At 44.7% G+C, this 26,011-nt stretch overlaps 2 protein-coding genes across 3 annotated transcripts in view; one reads left to right on the top strand and one right to left on the bottom strand.

Moving 5' to 3' along the window:
* The window catches only part of ankrd34ba (ankyrin repeat domain 34Ba), an 11,324-nt gene extending 4,464 nt beyond the window's left edge, over nucleotides 1-6,860 (top strand). The window contains exons 2-3 of one of the 2 annotated variants that reach the window (XR_011179076.1): nucleotides 1,187-3,772; nucleotides 3,900-6,860. Coding sequence is in view for 1 of the 2 variants with exons in the window: in XM_069166007.1 (XP_069022108.1) it covers nucleotides 1,235-2,851 (1,617 nt within the window). In the remaining variant the exon portion in view is untranslated. Of the gene's footprint in view, nucleotides 1-1,186 lie in introns of both variants that reach the window. The other variant, XM_069166007.1, reaches the window with a different exon arrangement.
* marveld2a (MARVEL domain containing 2a) lies at nucleotides 4,690-26,011 on the bottom strand. Its single transcript, XM_069160377.1, has 18 exons — nucleotides 25,301-26,011; nucleotides 24,271-24,329; nucleotides 22,099-23,088; nucleotides 21,103-21,323; nucleotides 19,888-19,923; nucleotides 19,573-19,736; nucleotides 19,089-19,260; nucleotides 17,662-17,712; nucleotides 16,135-16,244; nucleotides 15,479-15,546; nucleotides 12,019-12,076; nucleotides 10,664-11,339; nucleotides 10,368-10,535; nucleotides 8,201-8,331; nucleotides 6,360-6,542; nucleotides 6,051-6,222; nucleotides 5,549-5,590; nucleotides 4,690-5,394 (listed from the first exon to the last, which is right to left on the bottom strand). The coding sequence occupies exons 3-18, from the start codon at nucleotides 23,069-23,071 to the stop codon at nucleotides 5,296-5,298; spliced, it is 3,324 nt and encodes a 1,107-aa protein (XP_069016478.1). The 5' UTR covers nucleotides 23,072-23,088; nucleotides 24,271-24,329; nucleotides 25,301-26,011; the 3' UTR covers nucleotides 4,690-5,295.

The raw sequence follows: 26,011 nt of genomic DNA, 5'->3' as shown, positions 1-26,011 counted from the left end.
GATTTATCAGGAGCACGGCTAATAGCAGCACATGCAATTACATGCTGAGTAACATAAGGCCCTGAACTGTGCTATTTCATTAACATAGTAGACGTTGAGGCCCGCACAGATAAATACATACACATATGGACAAACATGAAGGCATAAAGGAGTCATTTAAACAAATCATGCAACGTGTTGTCAATAAACTGTATTAAACTGAGATTAACAATTTTTAAAAACCTTTCCAAAAGATGTTGTTTTTTTTTAAAGATGAATCTAGATTTTGTTATCATACTTTTCACTGTTCAGTGTCACTTATTGACATCACGGCTCGATTAACGGTGACTGTTGCTACTTTCCATAAAGGCTACAGAAATCATGTCTTTCCCCTATAGATGTAAATCATTGCAGTGTTTCGGTTTCCGTGACTCATGCGGGAAAATGTTATGTTACTGTCTGAGACATCGGTACTGCCACCTTATGTAGCCTAATAAAGAGAAGCGAGGACAAACAGCACAAAGGCTGATGGAAAGTGGCTGCTTCTGCTGGTGCTGCAGAAAAGGAGCTGCAGAATGGATTCAGTCTGCAAGGGTGCAAGAGTGACCATGTTTTGCTTTTCCAAAACTCTAAAATACTTGTTTCATGTATTTATTATAATAGTAAAGAAATCAGAATATATTTAATCATGTCTGAAATTGGAATTTCATTAACCATTTTTTTATCATTTTAAATTGGAGTATTTAATGTGACGAGGTCCTTTTCCCTGAACAAAACTGGAATTTGAACACAAATATTGCGCTAATCAAACCAATTACACAGCTTTATTTTTGCGTCTGTGGTTTGCAACAATTTTTGGAACGCACTGACGTTTTCTCGCTGATAGTTTCATCCAATTAGAAAATACGAAGGTCTATGAGTCACCTTAAAGGGAAGTTACAAGTGATGCTTTTTGTATTTCAAGTGGAAGATTTGTTGCTGACATCACTAAACACGGTACGTGGTTCAAACAAAGCTTTGAACCTGCGCAGACTAATTAATACAATCAGCCATCGTGACTAAGCTGGGCAGCTAAGATAAAGGCATGTGGCCTAACAAGCTTCTCCAACAACCCAGGATGTCATTAAGCCGAAATTTACTATAGAAGCACGATAAAACATTGTTTGTGCGCAGCTGCTCTGACTGAGTGTTTCGTTTTTATCCGCAGAAATCTGTCCGACTACGTCTCTCGAACCTCCAGCTGGGACCGACAGGGATGGAGGGAGACGGCTGTAATCCCGGCGTGGCGATAGATTCTGGAAACCCGTTGCTGAGAGCGGTTTTCCTCCGTCGCCTGCGCCTCACGCGACTGCTCCTGGAGGGCGGGGCTTACATCAACGAGAGCGACAGCCAGGGCCAGACACCCCTGATGGTGGCCTGCAGGACCCAGCACATCGACGCCCAGAGCGCCAGCCGGGCCAAACTGATCCACTTCCTTCTGGAGAAAGGAGCGGACCCCAACATCCAGGACAAGGAAGGCCGCTCGGCGTTGATGCATGCCTGCCGGGAGCAGGCCGGCCCGGAGGTGGTGTCTCTGCTCCTGGCGAACGGGGCGGACGTTAGCTTGGAGGACCAGTCCGGGACATCGGCGTTGGTGTACGCAGTCATGGCTGGAGACTGGAAGGTGCTCAAGCTGCTGCTCGACACTTGCAAGGCCCAGGGGAAAGAAGTGATCATCATCGCGACTGACAAATTCCCATGTGGGAAACTGCAAGCCAAACAGTGTCTCGGCATGTCTCCGCTCGATCCGGTGGATCAGACGGACAAAACGACACCAACAGGTCCGGCATCTCCCTCCGAAATCCAGCTCATCACCTCCCCGCAGTGCACCTCCTCTTCTTCCTTATGCCCCCCAAAACCTGTCTTTTCCTTTAAAGAAGCCCAGATCTGCGGCGTAAGCTCCCACCCGTGTTCCCCATCACGGTTTCGAGGCCTCGGCCACGCGTCTCTGAACGGACTGCAGCAACCTCTGCTGAGGCTCAACTCCGAGCCCTGGTTGAAGATCCCATCGTCTCTGCTCAGCCAACAGCCTCATGCAACCTCGTCCTCAGGGAAGGGCCGAAACTTCAATCTGCCTGGGGACCTCTCTTTTAGAGTTCCCAAACTGGATGGGGATAATTGCACGAGCTTCAAATGGTATGAAGAAAGACTGGCAAGGGACGAAGGGGTGGAAGGACGTGGAAAGAGCGATTGTGCCAAACACGTAGGACAGAATATATCCTTACCAGGTCTCCTGTCGTCCCACTCCGCCTCCCACCCTAATCTGCATTCGTCAAACCTTGGAACGGATTCAGTCAGCTCCTCTTCCTCCTTTTCTAGCGGCAAAAACCTCGGCACACACCTTTGTGGCATGGCCTCGTCGAGCCTTCACAGCGTCATCCAGAGGCGCAAGCTGGGCGCCGACATCTACAACTCTGACCCCCAACTAGCTGTAAACATCCAAAGGGTCCCCGAAGAGCAGAGAGCCCAAGACCCAACAGACGGCAAGAGGCTGGCGCCGTTACGCTGCTCCAGCATGCTGAGCTCCAGGGAGTCGCTGTCGGGCCCGAGCAGGAGAGTCCTCTCCGGGTACGAGCGCAGAGGATCGGGTGCCTTCTTGTTGTTGGACCAGAACTCCCAGGCCAGGCCGAGATCTCTGCCACCTCTAATCAACACGCCCATCCCTAATGTTTATAACCTCGGCTCCGGCACCGGAGGTAGTTTCTCTGAGAAAGAGTCGGGCCAGAAAACTTTCGTGCCCTCCGCTCCTCCTGGACAACCCAAAGAGCTGACCAGGAGGATGCTGCTGAGGAGACACTCGATTCAGACCGAACAGTTCAAAAGCACAGTTTGAAATTCAGTTCGTCGGTGTGTTTAAACGGGAACTCTGTGATGTGATCTCATGTGATGTAGTGTCTCGTGTGGTGAAAACTCACGGAGGGAAACCAAAGAGGATAAACAAACTATCGTGAGCATCCTCTGCTTCAGCTGCCTGTGTTGTCACTGTGGATGTAGCTTCAGTGTGTCTTTAAATGCAACTCTTTTGGCCACTTGGGGGCAAAAAAAATTGAGCTAGAACGACCACATCTGACATCGTTTCACTTTTTCATATTATTCTGACGAGTGTTTTAGCAAAATGCCACGTCCACGAGACGAGGAGTTAAGTCTTCGCTTTGGTTTGTTTCTGACCCCTAAGTTTATTATGAGAAGCGATCAAAAAGCACAGAGTACAGCACAGTGATGCACACGGAGCAGCAGGAAGCAACGACCTTCATGAGGAAGTATTCCGAGCGTCGTCTCTCGATCAACATCAGCACCTGAGTTCCGCACGTTAACGTGACCGCTGGTTAGTGAACATTTGTGATTTCACCGCGGACCTGAAGCTGGAGCAGAGAAACATCAGATTTTGGGGTCAAACTCTGGAAATGGTCAACGGAGACCCTTGAAACGCTTCAGAAAGTCTTCGGCGATGGAGCGACGAGCCGGGCGAGGTGTTCTGAGTGACGTTCAACGTTTCAAGAGGAGGCGGAGCTTCACCGTCCAAGACCGAAGAAGGCGCGTCAGGTCAGGAGACGCCGGGTGGGTTTTCTTTGACGTTGGTGGTGGTTGTGTCACCGTGAATTCGTCCCCCAGGGTCAGACTGTCAACACCGAGTTCTGCTGGGACCATCCGAGACGTGAGGGAAAACATTCGCTGTTAAACCACCTGAACGGTGGCGCCATGGCAACAGGGTTCTCCAACGTGACAACACATCCGCTCACATCGCGTTAAAAATGTGAGTTTCTCTCTGCAACAACACAATCGTCGCTTCCTACCCGCCCTCGTCACTGAATTTGTCTCCTTGCTATTTCTGTCCGTTCCACAAAAATTTGATACAAAATCTTGATGTTTCTCTGCTCCAGTTTTCAGGTCCGCGGTGAAATCACAAACGTTCACGTACCAGCGGTCACGTTAACGTGGGGAACTCAGGTGCTGATGTTGATCGAGAGACGACACTCGGAATACTTGCTTACGAAAGTTAGCGTTTTCCTTTGTTCCTTGTAAATTACTGTGCTGTGCTCAGTTTGTGCACAACAGGAACAGTCTCTTAAGCTTTCAATTGCCTCGTGTTCACTTTTATTTTGGCTCATTTTACATCTCTTGCAAAAGCTGAGAAAAAAAACATTTGGATTTTTCTTTACCAGCTAGACGTTTACTGGTTTTCTGCTGTTTATTGCAACATGCTATTGCATACCGTCGGTTTGCCAGAATTAGGTTGATGATGAAAGGGTTATTTGCGAGTTCAGAATCAAAACAATGAGCTTAAGGATGCTAAAATGCCGTGAAGAGCTGTGTGGAGTCGCAACAAACCTTCAGATTACCGTGGGTCATCTTTGGCAAACATAAAAATAAAAAAATAACTTAATTAGTGCAGCTTTAAAGTCGTTGTGGGCAGAAATAGAAAGTATTCCAGACAATGGCGCCCCCCAGTGGTACTATCAAAAAAGTCCCTGTGGAAGGCAGCAACTTGCACTGCTTCATTTTTCTACAAATATGCCATCAGAATTATTTCACAGATGATATAATCACAAGAAAATTCTTTACATGGTGGCTTTAAGTCAACAAGCTTTGAGTGTGAAAACTTGTTTTCACACTCAGGAGTCTCAAACACGTCTGTGAAAAGTTGCTGTCAAAAAGCATCTGTCGCTAGGATTGAAAAATTTATCAATAAATGATTTTATTATAATAAAATGCATCACAAATCATTGTCAAAAAACATCACTGTGTATTATTAGACACGCACAAATCATTTCATCACGTTTTTTTTTTTACCGTCCATGAAGAAAAACACCTTAACACGCATATGAAGTCCAAAAAAAAAAAGAAGTTATAAACATCAGTATTTCCCAAATATTTACATGTTTATATGACTGTAAAAAATTAAAACAGAATACAAATTTTAGTTAAAAAGACGATAAAAAGAAGTTACTGTGAGTTTAAAAGAAGTAGGATTATGTATAAATCTGCATTCACTTCACATTCTAGGAGCAGAAGTCTTCTACCAGACCATCATAACGCGTAAAATAGATCAAATATAACCGCATCTATGACAGGTCATAATACAGAGGCTCAATACGAGGCAGAATATTTGTTTTCTGTGCTGCCAAAGTAAAAAAAAACACAAAACAGCCAGATTCGTAACATCACTGGTTTCGATGGAAGTCACTGTAGCTCCGTCCTCTGAAGTGCCGAACCTGAATGAATGAGTCCCTTCTGTCCTCCGTCCCGGAGCAGACGTATAAATCCTCAAAACTTTGTTCAGGCCCTGCGGTTGTAATCGCTGACCATCTTCTTGATGTGGTTCAGTTTGGACTTGAGATATTTACACCGCCGCTTCTTCACCTGATAGTCTGCAGACTGGGAGGACAAATAAGACACCGTGAGTACGAGTAGAACAATCAAAAGATTGTTATTTATAAAAAAAAAAAAAAAAAAAAAGATTTATGCTCACGTAGTTTTACCTCATTAAAATGTAAATGTTGCTGCAGATCCATTAAATAATCCAACATACCTTTTTAATGTTCTTTACCCTGTTGTACTCATCCAAAGCATCCTGTTAACAGAGTAAAAAAAACTATTGATCCGACTCGCATTTCAAATCAGATTACGTCACCACAATCTCACATTTCACAACACTTCCATGGATACACGTTGTATTTTGTCATCTCCGTCACGTCATCGTTGTTAGACATGCATAAATAAATACAAATTTGGGGGAACTTAGAGGCAGCAGAACAAGCTGTAAACACAACATTTAATGTAAAGTTTACACGTTCTCAACAACATTCATTCTGAGTCATGTTTGTGTCTAATTTTTACTCTCTTTTAGCTCCGTTTTTGGTCTCCACCAGCTTTTAAAGAGAAATATCAGGCTCTTTAGCACCTAAATGCTCCCATTATTTTCCCTTCTTTGTCTCGAACTGTATCTGCCAGTTACGTCGTGTCTTCATACTGATGTGTTTTCAGTTCAGAAGGCCAGTTTCGTGAAAAATGTGTCCAACTGACTGACTCACCAGGTACTGTGGGCTGCCCTCCTCCAGCCGATCCAGCTCTCGGTCCACATCCGACAGGTCCTTGTTGATGGCGTCCAGCTCCGTCTGCAGGTCTTTGTACTCCTGGTGGTCGCGGTCGAACTCCCGCTTGTAGTCGATGCGCTCCTGCTCGTTGGCTATTGGAGGAAATTCACTGAGATAGAAAACGAGAGGAAATTTTAAATGACATAAAAGTCGACGTCAGAGTCATCTTGGAAGAAGAAGAAGAAGAAGAAAAACAAAAACTATGATGGTCGATATGCAACCGAGTCGGGTTGGATTTCCGTGTACCTGTCAAATTCGTTGTCGTCCAGCTCGTCTCCGGAGGAGTTGTAGTCGGTTTCGTAATCCTGTCCGTCGGCGTGCCGCGGCCGACGTGGACGTCTCTTTTTGGGCCGTCCGACTGAACTTGGTGCCTCCGAGTTACTGCTGTAGGGAGCACTGTTTTGCAAAAGCACCTCTTCTGGCACAGGCCTGTGTGACGAGAAAACATTAAATGATAATTATTTTTAAATGTCTGACAAATGTTAGTACGTAAAGGTAAAACAGCTCCAGTTAATCTTTTCACAGCTATTTTGATTTATGATCTGCTAGTTCCTTTTGTATGAGTAATTAGGTTACCGACTTCCTGTTTCCTTCATATGTATGTGCACCTTGTCATGTTCTGTCATCAGCACAAAAGTATTTCACATGGTTTCAGTGTTGCAAGAAAATATGATTCGTGAAACTGCTTTTTAAAAGGACACGACATTCTTGTTCCGATTAATTAAAAATCTACAACTGTTCTAACAACTTAATTGCAGGTATTTTTCTGTCTGGCTTCCTATTTGTCAGCGTTTTCTGCTTCACACTGTCTTTTGCTGTATATCCTGACGTTTTACAGACTAAATAATTCACAGAAGGAATATTTGTCAGCTCCAAATTTTTTAGCACGATGTACCGAAAGTGAAAAGAAAGTTCATTCTGTTCAGACACTCGTTGTGTTTGTGTATTATTGCCTCTTTGTAGAAAAAAAAAAAACATCACAGCCTGATCCACATTTTTTGCATTAGAACAAGTTCCAGCAAGCTTTTTTTTTTTTTTTTGACAGCAACAGTCAGAAGAAACCAAAGTATTACTTCAATACTGTGAAAATCCTGAAGATTGCAAAAGTTTGCAATGATTTTGTTCAAATCTTAATGAATGATGTAATAGTTGTATCCCCATATTTTTTCTGCACAATCAGAGCATCAAGTTTTTTGCCTTCTGTCATTATTATATTATACTATTATGTATCCCAAGACTAAAAAAAACACCTCAAAAACGTCACTACATATTTGAAATGTCTAAAGGAACCAGGAAAACTCTACCAAACAAAATGTTTTATTATTTCTTATTCAGCCGTCTTGGCCATTTGTACAATGGGGCTCATTCAATAAATTAATCATGGATTAAATAGGCTACACAATAATATTTAATTGGGTATTCCAATATGTGTTTTAAAGGCATCATATCAATGAAATTCACTAGATTCACGCGTTTTCTTCAGCTATCATTTAGTTTCATCTTATTCAGCTCACATTTACAGAGGATGAAGTTTGATCAATTAATCACGACATAAACGCGCTGCGAAATGATTCAATGGCAGCCTAACCACATCAAATCCACGACAGCCAGGCCAGTGAGAGTTTAGCTTGGCAGCTTACAGCAGGACGAGTTTTGTTGCTTTTTGTCTTCACGTTTGTACCAGTCAGTTTGAATTAAGCAGGAATTAAATTCACTATTCAACGGCAATTTAGCCACATAAAAAAAAAAATCAAACGTCATTCTCTGGAGTCACAGAAAAAGTGCGCTAAAAGTGGGAAAAAGTTTTTTTTGTTTTTTTTTACTGCCGTTTGTTTGCTGTTTCTCTATTTTTCTATGGTGAAGTGTTTTTTTTTTTTTTATAGTAAATGTCTAAAAGTGTGACACCGGTACGATAGTCACAAACATTTTCAGACAATAAGTTTGTCTCCACGGTGAACTGTCCAAAAATTTTTTTTGTCATTTTTAAAAAAAAAAAGAGGCAAGAACCCTTTTTTGTTTGTTTTGTCCGCAGTATTGAATCGCGAGTGGGCTCGTCGGGTGCGTTCGTTTCGTCCACCTCTACTCACGGCGGCGTGTAGCTGTAGGGGGGTTTGTCGTAGTTCGTGCTTTCGTCGTCCAGGTGACTCCGGGAGCCTCTGAGCTTCTCGGGGTAGGCCGAGACCGGAATATCTTCGGGCCTGGCGGACACGTTGTTCACCTTCATGAAAGATTCACACAAAATCAGCAACAAATATCTTTAAAAAAAAAAAAAAAAAAAAAAGCATAATATTTCAACCATTTACCCGCCAACTATTTATTCACTATTTATTCAAAATTTATCAAATGCTTCTCGCAATACATTTGAACCATTTATTCATTATTTATGGATAACTGTCAAGGCCATTTCTGCTCTGTGCATTTTCAGACGACCGGTTCAGGTCCGCCCGATACGTGTAAATAAATGTGCTTTGAACCAAATTGCAATTCATATTTTTCCGACGAGTTGGAACTGATCCGTGCGCCTCCACCGCTCCCGCAGAAAACACCCGTCGTCGGGATTCCACGACCCGCGTGGCGATCCGCGCTTTCAGCCGTGACATTTAAAAAGGCGGCTCCTCCGAACAAAACGCGCTGGATCTCCTCCAAGCTCCGGCATGACGACGCGCCTGCACGGACTCGTCCTCTGAAAGTATGCACCGCCGTGAAAGCGACACCCTGAAAGCACACCGTCGCCTGCACACGGGGTGCGCGCTGCGGGCGGCTGCAGTGTCAGCACTTTCACGCGGGTTCCCACCAGCTCCGGTGTTAAAAAAAAAAAAACAACAACAACAACAACAACCCACAACAAACAAACAGCAAAACGCCTCAGGTTCCCAGCATCAAGTCGCTTTTGCGGTATTTTTGTGTCCGCGAGAAAGTTCTGGTCCGACCCGCTCTTCCCGTTTTTCCGATCGAACCTCGACGGCGAGGGACTCGGCGTCGCTTGAATGTCGGGACGGCGTCCAAACGAGAGTGACTCGCCCGCTCGTCCGTCGGGTCGCGAAACGCCTCTGAAAATAAGCTTCGGAAATCGGGCGGTTCATCCCCCGGGCGTAAATACGCGCTCGGCTGCGCCGACGGGAGTCCGGGGCTTTTGCGGCCGGAGTTCTTCGTCAAAAGCGCGACGTGCCGGCGTGAGGTTGAAACCGTCGTCCCGTGAGCAGGGGGGCCGCACCTTGAAACCGGGCGCGCGAGATCCTCCCCTCCCTCGCTGATAAACAAGGCGACAGCCGCCGAACCGGTTTCGCCACTTCGGCGGAGTCACTGACTTTGCAACACAAAAGGCAAAACAACAGCGAGCTTCACGCACCTTCTTCTAAAGTGACCGGTGTCGGGTTCAGCTCAGAGGTTCATCAACGTCAAATGAATTACAAACTGTTGTGACCTTTTTTTTTTTTTTTTAAATTTCCCCTTGGGGGATTAATAAAGTAACTACCTAACCTAACCATTAAGGGCCGCAACTAACTCTTAATTTCAGTAGGATTATTCATCATTTTGTCTATAAATTGTCTGAAAATGGCAGTTTACGCCGCCCGTATCGCCCGCAGTCCTTCTGCAAATGTTCTAGTTTCGCCCGATCGGCGGTGAAAAACCCCACGAGATAATTCAGTTTGCTCCCATAAACGACAAAAGAAATTTAAAAAAAATATCCTCGCAGATTAGTGTCGGAGAAGCAAGAAACAAAATGTTTTCCGTCACTTAACCGGCTGTCGCAGCTCCGTAACCGTTTTAAATAAACATCAAATATTCCCGAGCGGATTTAATCGAGACGTGTCAAAGTTTTTGGAAAAATATAAAGTACAATCCGCCGGAGCACTCGAGGTGTATAAATCATAACGACGTCGACGGCCTGTCAAGGATTTTCCATTTGATATCGTCGTAAATTTGATATTTTTGGACTTTGGACTGTTGGTCGGACAAAACGGGCCCCGGCTCGGGATTTAGGAAAATTAGGAAACAAGGAATTTAGGCCTCAGAATAATCGCGTAGTCTGTAAAAAGTTAAGTCTTCACATGTCGTTTTGTCCGTACGACGCTTTAAAACTCGACGGCGATCCGTTTACAATGGAGAAAATGGAGAAAAGCGGAAACTTTTTTTTAACCGTTTCTCCTTGAAATACGTTAAAAAAAACAAAAAACAAATTTCTCGTCTTCCCATCGATCGACTGGTTGCCGCTACCGGCCGTCTCGAGTGACCGTACGGCTTGTCACTCACCCAGGCCTCGACATCCTGAGGCGGCGCCATGTCATCGATGACCTTCACCTTCTTCCACAGAATGTTGCTCTTGCCGTAGTTGTTGATTTTCTGGCGGGTCTTCACGGCGAAGACGAGCATGATGATCAGAGCGGCGGTGACCAGGAAGCCGAACACCACGGCGATGGCCTGTAAAAAAAAAAAAGGAAAGGGAAAGGGGGGTGTGGGGGGGGGGGGGGGGGGAGACAAAAAAGAGTTACCGACGGAACGGCTCCACCGCGGGAGGAAGGAAACGGGATACAGCCGGGCGCGCCCACCTCTTGCGGCTCCACCACGCAGTAGTGGTAGAGGTACTGGTTGACCAGCAACCCCGAGGTCTGAGGTTGTTGGTACTGAGCGCACAGGCCCATGATCTGGCTGCCGTAGGACCCGGACGACTGCGCCATGGGGTTCACCGCCATCAAGTACACGATGGAGGCGACCAGCATCAGCAGCGCCAGGACGGCGCAGATGATCACCACGGCGAGGTAGAACTTCCTGCTCCGCGACAGGCTCTGGTGGGACACGACCAAGATGAAGACGATCAGGCCGAAGATGAAGACGATGGCCGCCATGGCGATCATGAAGCCTTTGCCCGAGCGGGGGTCGTTGTAGTTCCCGCCGAGGCCCCCGTAGCCGTAATTGCTTCCCGCTCCGTAGCCGCCGCCGCCTCCGAAGCCGCCGCCGCCTCCGAAGCCTCCCCCGCCGCCGAAGCCTCCCCCGCCGTAGCCTCCCCCGTAACTCGGGTAGCCGCCCACGCCGCCCCCGAAGCCGCCCAGGGCTCCCTGAGAGTCCCAAGCCAGCGTGGAGGCGACGCAGGCGAATATGGCCACGCACAACACGATGACGATGATGGCCATGATTTTGAGGATGCCCGGCGGGGACGTCCAGCGGTAGAAGTGCTGGAACTCGTCATCCGGGTAGTAAGAATAGGCCGGCTGCGGATGGACGTTACTGTAAAGATGCGTAGGAAAAAAACAAAAACGCGCTTTAATAACCTGGATTTCAGATGGAAGCAAAAAAAAAAAAAGGAAATGGGAAATGACGAAGAGGGACATTGACGTGACAAATGTCATCGAAGGTCGGGCCAGCTGGGACTCAAACCGTGAAAACAACGAGGAAACGTTGGCTGGCTTAAATTTTTCAGTATTTAATTGTTCAGATAATTTTGTGTTTTTGCAATTTAAAAAAGTTTTTCAGGGCAATCTTAGTCAAATTTGTGAAAGTAAGTATATTTACTTTTTTATATATATATATTATTACTGTACACGTTGCTAAAAAGTCTGTTGGTTCCTTTTGGATCTAAAAATCCAATAAAGGTAATTATAGTGATAATAAAAGATGAGGGTTTTTTTTGGTTTTTTTTTAAGGTTTTACTTCTAAAAATTGTTTAAAGCTTAAAACTGATAAGGCCCCCAAACGCACATAAACAACAGATCTTTCATGTTTCTGTCCTCTACAGGTGAATTAAATAACAAGCAAACCGCAAGAAAGTAAACGATAAAACAATATTAAGAAAGAATATCTGAGTTTAAATATGTGGGCCTTTCTTCGGTTCCGTACAGGTGTCCTTCATACACAAAATGAACTACAACCAGGAAGGTTTGGAGAGTTTTGATCCGGAGAGACTCACTAGCCATTATCTGACTCGTAGGGAGGCGGACTCCCGTTGGGCCGGGACGACATGACAGCTCAATCCTCTGGGTGCCGATCTGAAAAAAAAAATTAAAAAAAATAAACTACCTGTGAGAAGATTTACATCGTTAGGACAGATTTGATTTAAAACACGGTTATCATCATCTTTTTTTTTTTTTTTTTTCTGAAGCTGGAAACACTAATCAAGTCGAGATTTATTTATATGGCACGTTTAACGACACACCTCGACAACAAAGTGCTGCGGATAATCAAACAGAAATAAAACGGTCAGATTGACTCCATGATAAGAAAAAATAAACAATAATAATAAAAAAAAAAAACAATCAATTGTACGGAGGTTTTTAGTTAGTACAAATACACAGTAAACATATCGACGCTAGAAATATGTAGCTATCGATAGAAAATAAACACAACAAAAAAACAATATGATCTAAAATGGCTCAATGTACCAAAAAAAAAAAAAGCAGCAATATCCCACATTGAAGAGCAGCAACTGGAGGGTATTTGTCATTTCTATTCATTTCTATTAATGAACAAAGCGATCAATTGATGAATTGTTTCAGCTCAGTTTAAAATACATAAACGGAAGTGTTTATAAACAGCCATAAACCCCACATTTATTTCTTCCAGATTAAGTTACAGTCGACAAATTCATCTTACAGACAGATGTTTAACTCGTAGTAATCCCTTGTTTTAACACGGTTTTACCTGAATACGTGACGCTGCTTGCGCGCTAATTGATTTAAAGCAGTATCCAAAAACGTCACGTCTCTCCTCTGAGGTCGACAAAGAAGACTCTTCTGTTAAACCCACAAACTAAAAAGTCCAACCACTCACCTGAAACGTCTCGACTGAAACTGCAGCTGCTGATAAAAACACTGCAGACCACACCTAGACGAGCTCTGCTCTCGGTCACCTTAGCCCCGCCCACCCTAAACAGGTGTCACGTTACTCAGCAATACAGGAAGTCCTCGCTGATTTTTAGTCTTTGCGGAAATACTTGAAACGCTTCAGTGGATTTATGGCAGGACGACAGTTTCAGGTTTTGTTTGTCAGATGTAACTAAACTACAACTAGTTCATCATCTTCGGTAAAATATTTAATGCAGCAGCAGGATTAAATAAATCATCCACGATCCACAAAATGAGTGAATGAATGGGTTTTTACATCTCCGAAGGACTTGTTGTTACAATGGTGTGGAGTCCGGAGAATGCCAAAAATAAATTAAATTAAGCTTAATTTAAATAAATTAATTAAGACAGAAATGTAGCTTGTTTTATTTTTTGTTTCTAACTATTGGGAAGACGGATAAATGATGAAATGTGTCAAAACAAGAAACAAACAAACATGAAACATACGAAAAGTTATATATACAAGAATAAAAAAAATAAATAATAAACAAAGAGAACCATTAAAAGTAGAGAATGGCAATGATTAATGAACCCAAAAATTAAATAAAAAAAAATAAGATTGAATTGAATTATGATATAAAACAACCTTTTTAAAAAAATATCAGCAAAATGAAGTAAAAGCTCAAATTACCTAAAAATAAACACAAGTGGCATTAATCAGATGCTTTAAAAAAAAAAAAAAAAAAGCATGGGACAGTAGTAGGTAGTAGTAAAGTCAATAGCTTAAATTAATTTAATCACGTAATCTTTTGTTTTAACAAATGACCGGAGGTTAAAGAACCCTTCACACGTCTTATGTTATTTTTCAGGAATCATTTATTAATGTTTTCAGTTAATGTTTTCTACTTTTCAAATTTTTACAACATTTGGTCAGTTTAGATACCCCGTACATCGAGATAAAACAAAATCACGCGTCTTGAAAAATGATCGAAATTATATTTTTGTTTATTGCGTCAATTACTCGGGTTTCACATCTTTTTTTTTTTTCTTTTTCAAATTTCTTTTGCAGTTTCCTTCATTTATAGTTGGCCAAGTTTTTCCATTTCTTCCCTTTTCCAGCCAAAGAATAAGAATAAAAAAAACGACCACATTGTCAGTAGATAAGCAGAACTGTATTCTATTGAAATGAAGCACCAATTAATCACTTAAATTATGAGACATTTACAGCCATAAATTTACAATCACAGAGAAACAAACCCGATGAAGGAGTTTCAAGAGGTTTTCAGCGTTATAAAGCAAATAAATGGAGATATTTAAAGCTCGTATGATATTTAAGTGACTGAAATACAAAATGTTTATTCTATGAAATGGTCGACCAATTTGTTAAAAAAAAATACACAAAGCATACAACATTTAAAATGATACTACACGACGTGCTTATTTTCAGATTCAGACACACAGTTATAAGTATAAAATTAAAAAAAAAAACAGTGTGTGCAATTAAAACAATCCAAACAATCGTCACAGCAATTTAAAGAAAAACCAAACAGTTTGATGGAGACAAGCAGTGGTTTTCAAACGAGGCGGAAAAAGCTGCGAAATCTACGACAGGGAAGCGACAGAAATAACGCAGCGTCTCTTCATTCTCCCTTTTCTGACCGCATCTCCCGCCGATGACATAAAAACGTTCACGTCCGATTCCAGTGTCATTTGTGAAATTAAGTGGAAATTCTCAGCTTCAATTATAGTCACAGTATCACACACACATATTTTACAGCTATTTAAATATTCAGACCATTTTAAGAGGAATAGTTTGCGGTTGGTTTCCTGTCTGTCTGTTAAAAGTATGAAGCTGCAGCCAGGAGACGGTTAGCTTAGCATAGAGACTGGAGACGGAGGGAAACGGCTAGCCTGGCTCCGGCCGAAAAAAAACCCAAAAATCTTCCAAACAGCATCTCTGAAGTTGATCGCTATTTTTTGAAGTGCCACTTTATATATAAAATGGGAAGAAGTGCTCTCGTTTCCCTTTCGTGTTATTCTCTTTTGTTTAATAAAAAAAAGAAAAAAGAATGAAGCGTAAAAAAAACAACAACATTTCATTAGCCGTCCTTGTTTTGGACTATTTCTACGGGTGGGGGGGGAATAAAAAGGTCCGATAAACAACCTCTCATAAAGCCTCAAACAAGATGTGACACGTTTCGAAGTGACCTTAAAGCCGGAAATAATCTCGCTTTTGAGCTACGCGTTGAAAACCGTTCGCGTCGAGAAGGTTAGCGCTTACGTGCAGAGGAACAAGGACGTTATTGGGACGTAGCCCGCATGTGAGGCGTTCAGGGGAAATCAATAAATTGCAGCATTTAGTCCAATTTAGAACAAGTTTCCGTATCGAATTTCGTTTTTTTTAAGGACACCCAACCTTAATCAAGCCAAAAGTTACGATCGGTCGGTAATGAAGGCGTAATCGCATAATCTGACGCCGTGACCATTTTATAAAAGCAGAAATATCCTGCGGTCTGAACAGGTTGAACTGTTCGGCCGGAAGGTATTTTGACTTTTAAACCGCGCGTCGGCGTCGGCAACCGTCACTAACGTCATCGCTCACATTGCTCTCCTCTGTACCCGTTTGTCGCCGCGGGGCTCCATCGGAGGGCGAACTGGATACACAGAGCATGTTATTCGAACAGCTGGGTTCTTCCTGACGTAAACAATAAACATGGCGACACCACTTTGTTCCCGTTTCGTTTTTGCAGCTCCCCGACCCCGTCACGCCTCCGTGCTGCCTCCTAGAGGTCATCTGTATATTGCATCTCGCAGATATATGTCGCGTTAATTTCGGAGGAATGTGCACAACCGGCGCCTCCGAAGGTTAAGTGGTTTTAGACATGCTGATGTTAGAAATATTTTTTGCAGCCGGATAAAAGCTCGACCGGCTGTTCCCCCGGTCTTTGTGCTAAGCTAAAGGCTACGTACGAGAGCGGCGTCGATCGTCTCGTCCCAACCCTCGCGGTGTGTATTTCCCCAAAACGTCAAACTAAGTATAAAACATCGAGCCCCTTTTCTTCAGCTTCGACAGACGCAGACGTACAAAACTGCTGACAGAGGAGTTTTTCCCTCACAGACGACCGCCGTGCAGATTTAGAAAACAAAGAGCAGGCTGAGAAAAAGGGTCATTTTTCACCTCCGGCGCTGCTCAGCTGAAGTCGTTCCGTATTCGCGGGGACGCCTCGGAGGCTCAGCTGTACCCGTCGTTCCACTCCATGACTTTGTCGTACTCTTGGATCTTCTGCTTGATGTGCGACAGTTTGCTCTTCAGGTACTCGCAGCGCTCTTTCTTCTCCAGGAACGTCGGGTCCTGGGACGGGGAAAACGAGAAAGGTTCAGGAGGTTTTCGGGAGCGGAGTCACAAAACGATATTTGTCCACGAATTCCATGAAAAAAAACAAAAACCCAGATAGATATGATTTCCTCTGCACCGCTGAGCTCCGTCGAGGAGCCAAACTGTTGCACATTACTTCATTACCATGAACACAGAGTAGTGTACGTCAACACGCCGTCCTGCTGCCTCAAACACTCGCTACGGCACCAAATAAAATAAACTAAATTAATACGCCGCTGAAAATAGTCCCAAACAAAAGCACTATTTCTATCGAATCAGAGACGTTTTTCACAGATGAAATTTTGATTTGTCACAGTAGGAAAATACTCTTTTTTTTTTCTGATCCATTTTATTTTATGTATACGTATTTGTAAATGTTTTTCATATTGTGTGCAGCTTTTTTGAATTCCCCCACAGTGGGATTAATAAAGTCTAAATCTAATCTAAAGGTGAAAAATAGTGGCAGCTCAGTCCCTACAAGTGTCCCAATAAACGATGACAGTGAACCCGTTAATACGACAGCAGGACCGCCCCTAGATGGAATGCAGCCGTCCTTGATTAAACCGTGCGTTTCCCGCCATCAGTGAAATGTCAAAATGTCTCCTCTGACAAAAGGTCTCCCGGGGTTACTGATGGGAAACTATTTGGAGGAGTATTTGTGAAAATCCACGCTTCAATACGGATTTAAGGGTGCTGGATGCGGTGACGTTACTCAGCTTAGCTGGCAATTTGTCCCAGTGGTCACTTACGGTACTGCAATAAAAAAATACATAATAATAAAAAAAATCCCTGTGATCCCTTAAACCACCGTTACGAAGAGATATCTGAAATTTGTTGTCGAGAAAAGTTTTATTTACACGATGTCACCATTTACTTTATTTAATTTCTTCTCCAATTTATTTTATTTTTCTGGTGTAAAAAACTGTGTTTTATTATTCGCCTGTCAATCATCTGTAAAGTACTTTGAACTGCTCCAAAGTGTACGAAAAGTGCTACGTAAATAAAGTTTGATTGATTGATGTAAAGTCAGTGGGCGGAGCCAGTAAGAGACCCTAATGAGCATGTGTAGAGGGCCTAATAACATGAAAGCTAGAAAACATGAATGCCAAACCGGAGTCTAGAATCCATGTGACAACCAGGAAGTTGCCCTCATTGACATCAATTATATTTTATATTTTTACATTAAATGTTTTTAATATTTTTACATATTTATATCACATAGTAATGTACTTTGGCGGTTCATCTGCTGATACGAATCTCTGAAGAGATAAAACTGAACTTTAAGTCTTTTTTTAAAGAAGTCAAAACCGTTGTGATATAAACTACCACTGGAACAGATTGTGACGATGTCGTAGATGGTAAATTAAAAAAAACATGAACCGGACAAGCTCACGTTTTTCTTTCTCTGGTAGTCCTGCAGGATTCTGCTGATGCGATCCACCTCCTGCCGAAAGACGAGTAAGAAAATCAGTGAAAACTCACAACGGAGCAGAGCAGGAATGTGAGGGTGGAGACGAAATACAGCGGGGAACAGGAAGTGCAAACAGAGGAAGTTACAGGACGGGGAAACAAAAAGACCGAGCGCAGGATTTCTGACGAGCAATCAGAACGCTTCCTCATAAAACTAAACACTGTTGAGTCACAATCAGACTGAGTCTGTATGGTTGGTGACGTGACGGCTGCACAGTGATGCACACGGAGCAGCAGGAAGCAACAACCTTCATGAGGAAGTATTCAGTGTTCTTGATCAACATCAGCACCTGAGTTCCGCACGTTAACGTGACCGCTGGTACGTGAACATTTGTGATTTCACCGCGGACCTGAAGATGGAGCAGAGAAACATCATGATTTTGATTCCTATTTTTGGGGAAAAAAGTCTTCAAGTGTTGCTGAGCCCATGTGGTGATTTCCCCCGATTCCTCTTCTCGACTGTGAGCGGGCCTGTTGTCATGTTGGCGAACCCTGTTGCCATGGCGCCACCGTTCAGGCGGTTTTGTGTTCTCTGGGTTTCAAAAGACGCAGTAACGGACAGGTAGCTGAAACAAACTGACAAAGAGGGAAGAAGAAGAGCACACAGACTAAATACAGCAGGGAGGGAAGGACAACGAGGGACAGGTGAAACTAATCAGGGGGCGGGGCCAACAATCATACGAAGGACAGGAAGTGAAACAAGACACAAAACCCAGACTGACCTGACGACTACAAAGCAGAAAAGAAGTCCAAACCAGAACAGAACCTCAGAAGGTCCCAGTAGAACTCGGTGTTGACAGTCTGACCCTGGGGGACGAATTCACGGTGACACAACCACCAACAACGTCAAAGAAAACCCACCTCTTGTGTCTGTCGTAGACTTTGACCATTTCCAGAGTTTGACTCCAAAATCTGATGTTTCTCTGCCCCAGTTTCAGGTCCGCGGTGAAATAACAAATGTTCACGTACCAGCGGTCACGTTAACGTGTGGAGCTCAGGTGCTGATGTTGATCAAGAGACGACACTCAGAATACTTCATGAAGTTCGTTGCTTCCTGCTCCTCCGTGTGCATCGCTGCGCTGCGTTCAACAGGAACACACTCTGAACTTATTGATCTCACCTCATATTTTTTGTTGTTTTTGTTATCAGAAAGCTTAACAAATCTGAAATTGTTGATGTCGTTTTCAACCTCCGGACAAACCGCAAATTTGGGGGATTAAAAAAAAAAAAAAGACTGAGTCTGGACAGAGAGAAGAAGAACTGTTTCCAATCTTAACCGGCTTCCTGTTGACTTTATGAAAGTAACATCACAGAGGATCATTCTGAGGAGTGTAAAGCGTGTTTGTTCACCATCTGGCTGGCCGGGTGCTGAGGCAGCCCGCGCATCATGGCGTCCATCTCGTCAAACTTCTTGAGGGTGACCTGCACCTCCGAGTGGATCTCTTTGTACTCCGAGTACTGGTCGTTGAACACGGCTCGGTACTGATCCCGCTCCTCGTCGGATCGGATCGCCGGGTACTTACTGTGGGACAGAGTAAAACGTTTTTTTAAAAAAAAAATTTTAAAGTATTGATTAGTGGAAGACTGATAAAGTTCTGCAGGCCTGGCGGAGACGAGGCCGTCAACGTTGCTTTAAAGATTTACAAAAAACGATATTTTGGGGACGTGTCCGACAGCAGACGTCGTTTGCCGTCAGCTAACGGAGTCACAGCTGTAAAGGGCTGCAACTAACAAGCGTCTTATTTATTCATCTGTCACTTCATTCATTAATCAGAACAAAGAGTACAAATGTCCCGTCGGCCAGCTGAGGCCCGGGGATGCACGCGGCACTCACCCGATGTAGTCGGGCACGATCACAGGTTTGGGGATGTGTCCGGACGGTATCGCTCCCTGCAGGACCTTCGCGGGACCTTCTTTTGGTGCCGCCCGGATGGGAACCACCGAGGAACCCTGGACCTGCTCCGGAGTCCGGGGGGCCGGAGCGGAGACGGGGGCCATCTGTTGAGACACTTGATGAATGAGCTGAGCTGACCGAGGCTTCATGCGTTCATCAGTCTAGATGTGGGTTATTATTATTATTATTATTATTATTATTATTATTATATCCTGAAGGTGCTGAGTCAGTTTATGTTTATTACAGAATGCTTACCAATGACAGACCAGCTCGCATCTCAGAGGGCTGCATCTGTACAAACAAAAGATACAAGAATGTCAACCAATTAATATGTTAAGCCTCAAAAAGCCCGGTTTGATTGACAGGCCCGTGGTGCAGTCAGGTTACAGCTATCGGTGGGCGGGACGTAGCATCGGCGGGTTTCCAATCAGATCAGTCAGATCCACGGCTCGCCTCCTGCTCCAGCTCGTCCAAGTTTGGTCACTTCCTGCTCCAAACCGCTCCGAACTAGCAAGATGGCGCCGGCCAAATTCCGAACTCGAGGCTTCGTAACGGCCGCTCTCAAACCAACGGGTGACGTCACTGCCGGCTGCCGCTTGGTTCGAAGACAAAGCCAGGCTAGCTGCTTCTCCGAGTCTTAATGCTTAAAGCATATTTCCCAAAATGTTGGAAAATATTTTTCAAGAGACCAAAATATTTGGACAGCGTTCTAGCAAAGAGAAGCTGTGCTAAAGGTCCTATATATTAAATATTTCTAGTGTTATTTTCCATCTTGATCTGCATATATTTGTGGTTTTAAGCCCCCACAAACCATCTCAGTGTCGTTTTACATCTCCTTTCCGCAGCTCTACCAACAACAGACTGTTTTGTGCCTGCGCCTTTAAGAATGAACCTCTCTTCTGATTGGCTGACTCTTTTTTTTTTTTTTTTTTTTTTAAATCGACACGTCCCGGCCAATCACAGCTTTTCTTTGCCCTTGTGGCTTGCTAGCTCCGCAACAGCATAACCGCTTGATGTTTTCTCCGACTTGAAAAGTTGGGACAGACATATGACATCAGCGTGGGTTTGTGACATCACAAACTGACAAGAGTCCAAACAGCACAGTGGCTGAATACAGTCCGAGAGCGTTTCTCCCCTTGGACCGAGTGTTACGGCACTTTCGAACCGGCTTTCATGATCAAAGGAGAAATATAATTCTAATTTATTTATTTTAAAGGGACCTTTAAACGTAAACTTTGTTGATCTCTTTGCTGCCAGCACACAGGCAGGATTCAAAGCAGGTGGAGACCTGCTCCCTCCTGAAACACGCCCATGTGCAAATTATGTGGTTTGTTGTTGCGCAGCAGTCAGAGTGCGAGAACATGTTCGTAGCAGCAGCCAACAAAGTGACATAGTTTTGGAAATGATCCTTTAACCCCCCCCTCTCTCCCGCCCCGAATTAATTCCCCTCGACCGGTCTGGCGATCTCACCTCCTGGCCGTACTTCTCCCGGTATCGCCGAGCGGATTCGCTTCTCCACAGCTTCAGACACACGATGGCGCCGATCAGGTACACGACCATCGTGACGAACAGGAAGATGATGGCGGCGGTCTGGCCGGCCTCGGTCCTGCAGAACGCCCCGCTGATGCCGTTGTTGAAGACCGGGTAGGAGCAGAGTCCTCCGCGGGTCGTGTCCCGCACGTAGACGATGGCTGGAAAACAAAACACAAACATCCTTTAACAGAATCGGATCGATTTAAAAAGGTTCAGTTCGGCTACAAAAACACCCAGCCGTGAAGTTTCGGTTTTATTTTGTCGTTTATGATTTGCTTCCACCGGAAGCCCGGAAGGGACAAACCAACACACTCTCGCTTTAAAGTCGACGAATTATCTTCCATCTTAAAACCGCCACGTTCACACAAAAGTGATTAAATGCTTTCAAACCCGCCTTCGGCTGCTGATCTTTGATTTGGATTTTAAATGCAGAACATTTGCTTGCAATGAAGTGTTTTACAGCGTTAATAGTTGTTAATAGTTGAGACGGGGTGAGAGGAATTTCGTTGCACCAGGTTGCGTATCGATTACAAAAAAAGTTGTGTAATGGATTAAAAACCGTTTCCCCATCAGACGTGAGAGATTAGTGTCGAAATGTTTGTCTGTTTGCGCAATTAAAGGACGCGAATTTGTCCGCGTGCTCCGGCTGCCTTTTGTCCCCTTTGGGTTCAGGAAGTCTTTTAGGAGTGTTGAGTCTGTATGAACAGTATAATGTAGTAACTTTAACAGGGCAAACGGGAGCGGATCAAAAACAAAAAAAAAACCGTCCGACAGCAGGAAGGTGGGGGAGGGGGGGGACTCCTTTTTGAGATATCTGCGGGCGGTGAATTAGTTGCGATACTAAACTTTGCAAATTACGGATTCACTTCGGAATAAAACGAAAAAAAAAAGAGATGTAGATTCTCTGGAAAGTTTGACGGTCTTCTGATTTACCTGCCGCCATGTAGAGCACGGACAGAGACAGGTTGATGATGAACTCCGTCAGGGGCCACCAGGACGAGTCCAGCAGGATGGTGCGGTAGTACATGGTCATCCCGAGCACCAACACGATCACCGTCACCAACCAGACCAGCCCCGCCACCACCAGCACGAACGGGGTCTTGGGGCCCGAGTAGTAGGACCCGCCCGTGCCGCCGCCGTAGAGGCCGCCGCCGCCGCCGCCGCCGTACGCCCCTCCGGGAGACGAGTACCCGAACATGTTGAACCACTCGTTGTCTTTGTGGATGTAGGCGCAGACGCAGGCGAACACGGCGGCTCCCAGCAGCAGCTCCACGCAGGCCAGGATCCTCAGAAGCCCCGCCCACGACTTCATGTAGGCGTAGCGCTGGTGGTACTCCTCCACCCGCTCGCTGTAGGTCAGGCCCGTGCGGTAGGTGCGTCCCGACACCGACTCGTGGCCGTCCAGAAGCTCCTTGCGCGAGTTGTAGCTGCCGCCCGAGCCGCCATACGGGTCGCGGCGGGACCCGGGGGCGGAGGGCGACCGCGGCGGCGAGCAGCGCACGCCCTCGCTGGTGCTGTTGCTGTTGCCGTTGAGCGACGGGGCCGGCATGGGCCACGCCGGGTTGTTGTTGTTGTTGCTGCTGCTGCTGCGGTTGCTTCCTCTGAAGAAGTTCTTCCAGGAGTCGGGGATGAAGCGGTGGACCGGCTTGAGGTCGACGTCGATGGCGGGGTCGGCGTTGTCCTCGCTGCCGCTGGGGTCGAACTCGGCCCCGACGGGCGGCTGGTCCGGCAGCGGCGGGGGAGGCAGCGGGTCGGCGCTCTGGGCGAGGCCGGGCGCCCGCTGCTCCGTCAGCGGCCGCGGGTCGTAGGGGTCGTCTCGGGGCGACGAGCCTCGGGGCACCTGGTCATAGTGGGGCGCTTGGCGAGGACGCTCAGTGCGTCCGTAAAAGCCTCCTCCATTGGACATGAGGATGGTGATGGTCCCTGAAAACACCCGACGATACTCAAATCAGTACGCGAACGACCAATCGACCGAAGAAAAAACTCATTCGTTGTTTCAGTAAAAAGACCAAACTTTCTCCAGCCGATCGAATGAATCGCATCGTCGGTTTCAGCGGCAGGTTATTCAGCTGCTGGTTTTATGATTAGACACTGAGGCTGCCGATTATCTTCTTAACTAATAAAGGAAAGCGCGTTGTAAAATGTAAAACCCTGAAAAATCTGATTGATTGTCACAGGAAAGGAGCCTAAAAGAGACACGAAATGATTTTGTTTCCGTTTACATTGTTTTTGCATCTATTTGTGTTTATTTTGCAACTCTTTTGTGTCATATTGAGTCATTTTGTCCGTTTGCAGCTTTTTTTTGTGGAATCTCTTTTAAGTCATTGTAAGTAGATTTGTCGTCGTTTTGGGTCTTTGGTGATCATTTTATTTTTTGTCCGTTATCAGTAGTTCTGCATGCATTTGTACTAATTTCACATCATATTGCAGTCATTTTGTGGTCAGTTTGCCTCAGTTTGTGTTATATATACATAAAAAGATATATATATATATTAAGATATATTAACCATGACTTAAAACAGATTTTCTGGGCCGGTGCCTGGTCGACCTGTTCGCTGATCCAATCAGAGCGGGTCTGTGAAAGTTTGGTTCTTTTACTCGAAAAATGTCGACTGACTGACTTTATAAACGGCTGCTGATTAATTTTCCGTCCATCCACCTAATTATTCCCCAACATTTATGAACCAGAAACATTAGAGAGCAGGCAGAGAGTGAAGAGACAAAAAAAACCAAAAAAAAACCAGACTGAAATGAATAAAGTGACACTCGGGCCCAACATTCATGCAAATTACTGAACCAAACCAGCTGACCAGAAAAACAAAACAAAAAAACACCCTTCAGCCGCCGGCCTGATGAGCCGACACGTTACCCACAATCCTCCATGCAAGCCGAGTCAAGAATGCGTTTCTGTGCTGCAACCCAACACGGAGCGTGACCTCGCTGCTGTCGCACTGACGGCTCGCGTGTTGCGTGTCGGAGACGCAGCACAGAAACGCACTCCTGACGACCAATCAGCTGCCGCCTTTGATCTCGAGAGGTTGAAAAATTGAAAACGAAGTGAGCTTTGAATACCTCTTTCACACGCAGTCACTCAACACGACTTACATTGGCTCGCAGGTCAGAAAGCAAACCTGGTACGAGCACGCAGAGAGCCGAGACGTCGCCTGCGGAGACAGAGACACCGACACTTTAGCGTAAAAAAAACAAAAAAAACCAACTTCGACAATTCATCGTCAATATCGCCGCCAAGTTTACTTTCTGCCGACTCGTCATTTCAGATCTACAGTCGGGTACACGTTGGGTTTTCCAGTTTGGAGACGGAAGTGACCATATTTGGAGCGAGCTGGGGAGGAGCAAGGGACACTATGTCCCGCCCACATCGGCGGAAACCAAACCGCGACCCCAAACACGGCTTTTTGATGCCTAATATCTAATTAATGATGGGATTATTTAAAACGAATAAGAAGGAGCGACTTGGATCTAATGACACCATAATGACTTGTGGAAAACCTTTATAAACTTTGTATTTCAGGAAAGAAGTTAAATGGGAGTTTATGGAGCCAGCCCCTAGTGGCCCTCTGTGGTAGTGCACTTTAAGGCACTTCTGCATTGGCTTCACTATTCAGACCAGGAAGCCAAGTCCACTTGTATTTACAGTCAATTAAAATAATGCAAAAAAAAAAAAAAAAAAAAACAGCTTTGGATAATTAAAAAATCGTTCAATTTGTGTTTTTTAAATATTGTTATTTATGGTTATTTATACCCATTACAGTTCACTGGTGTCATTCAGGACAATAAAATGTATTATTTAACTGTAAAATATTATTTCTCTATTACATATTTTTACTACATTTGTTTGATAAGAACATTTCACTCAAAATATCACTATCAGAACAGTTTTATTCTCTAATATTAGATTCAGCATTGAGCTCTAAAATTAAAATGACTGAATATTGTGTGATGTCAGACTTTTAGTTTCCCAAAATAAAACATTTGAGGAAACGATTACATTTACCAAATTATTAACGGAGAACAGCTTGTCCGGTTAATCAAAAATAAATGAATCTTTAGTTGCATCTTTGATAACACTAAAAAAAAAAAAAAAAAAAAGGAGATATTGACTTGAGTGAAGGACCTGAACCGTCCCGACGTTGTGATGAACCAGCCGGAGGACTGTCGGGTGTCTTTGATCTCCTCTCTTGTCTTTTCTATCCGCAGGTTGAGTCCCACCGCCTGCCTTCAGGAAGCCGCTGCGTCACATCAACCAGCAGCAGACAGAATACGAGTCCTCATCTTCTTCACGGCGTTTCCGTCCTAACAGGAGCAGGAAAACCGGGAGGCCCGACAGGAAACCTGCGGAGCTGGCGCGCCGCCAGGGCGCTCGGTCCGGATCACAAAGTCAGCTCCGCGCCTTTTATTTCACTTCCAGCTGAACTAACGTCGAGTTTAAAGTCGCTCCGAGGGCCTAAATCAAGAGGGTTTTTTTTTTTTTTTATATCTCATAAAAACTTGCTTTTAATGTCTTTTTTCTCCGGCTGAGGACGTAAACGTCCTCACGCGACGCGGCGTCATGTACACAGCTGACTTTTACACGTAAAAAAAAAAACCAACAAAAAAAAAAACAACCAAACTTTTAATTCGTCAACAACAAACTCGTCCAGGTGAACCGTCCGGAGCGTGAACACTTCCGGACTTCACACCCCCGGACAGAAACACTGACCGGCGGCTCTCCGTCTTACCTTGTTCGTTTCTCTTCCTCCTTCTGCTCCTCTTCTTCTTTCTCCCATTTCAGTAACGTTAAACCACAGGTCTCTCGGAGGAGGAGACCACGTGACCCGCCCATCCC

This window comes from Embiotoca jacksoni, unplaced genomic scaffold (assembly GCF_022577435.1).
Source record: "Embiotoca jacksoni isolate LCO1_2020_lvr unplaced genomic scaffold, fEmbJac1.0.p SCAF_10, whole genome shotgun sequence".
Classification (NCBI taxonomy): Eukaryota; Metazoa; Chordata; class Actinopteri; family Embiotocidae; genus Embiotoca; species Embiotoca jacksoni.
The sequence above is the reverse complement of the archived record's forward strand: the minus strand, read 5'-3'. Positions and strand labels throughout refer to the sequence as shown.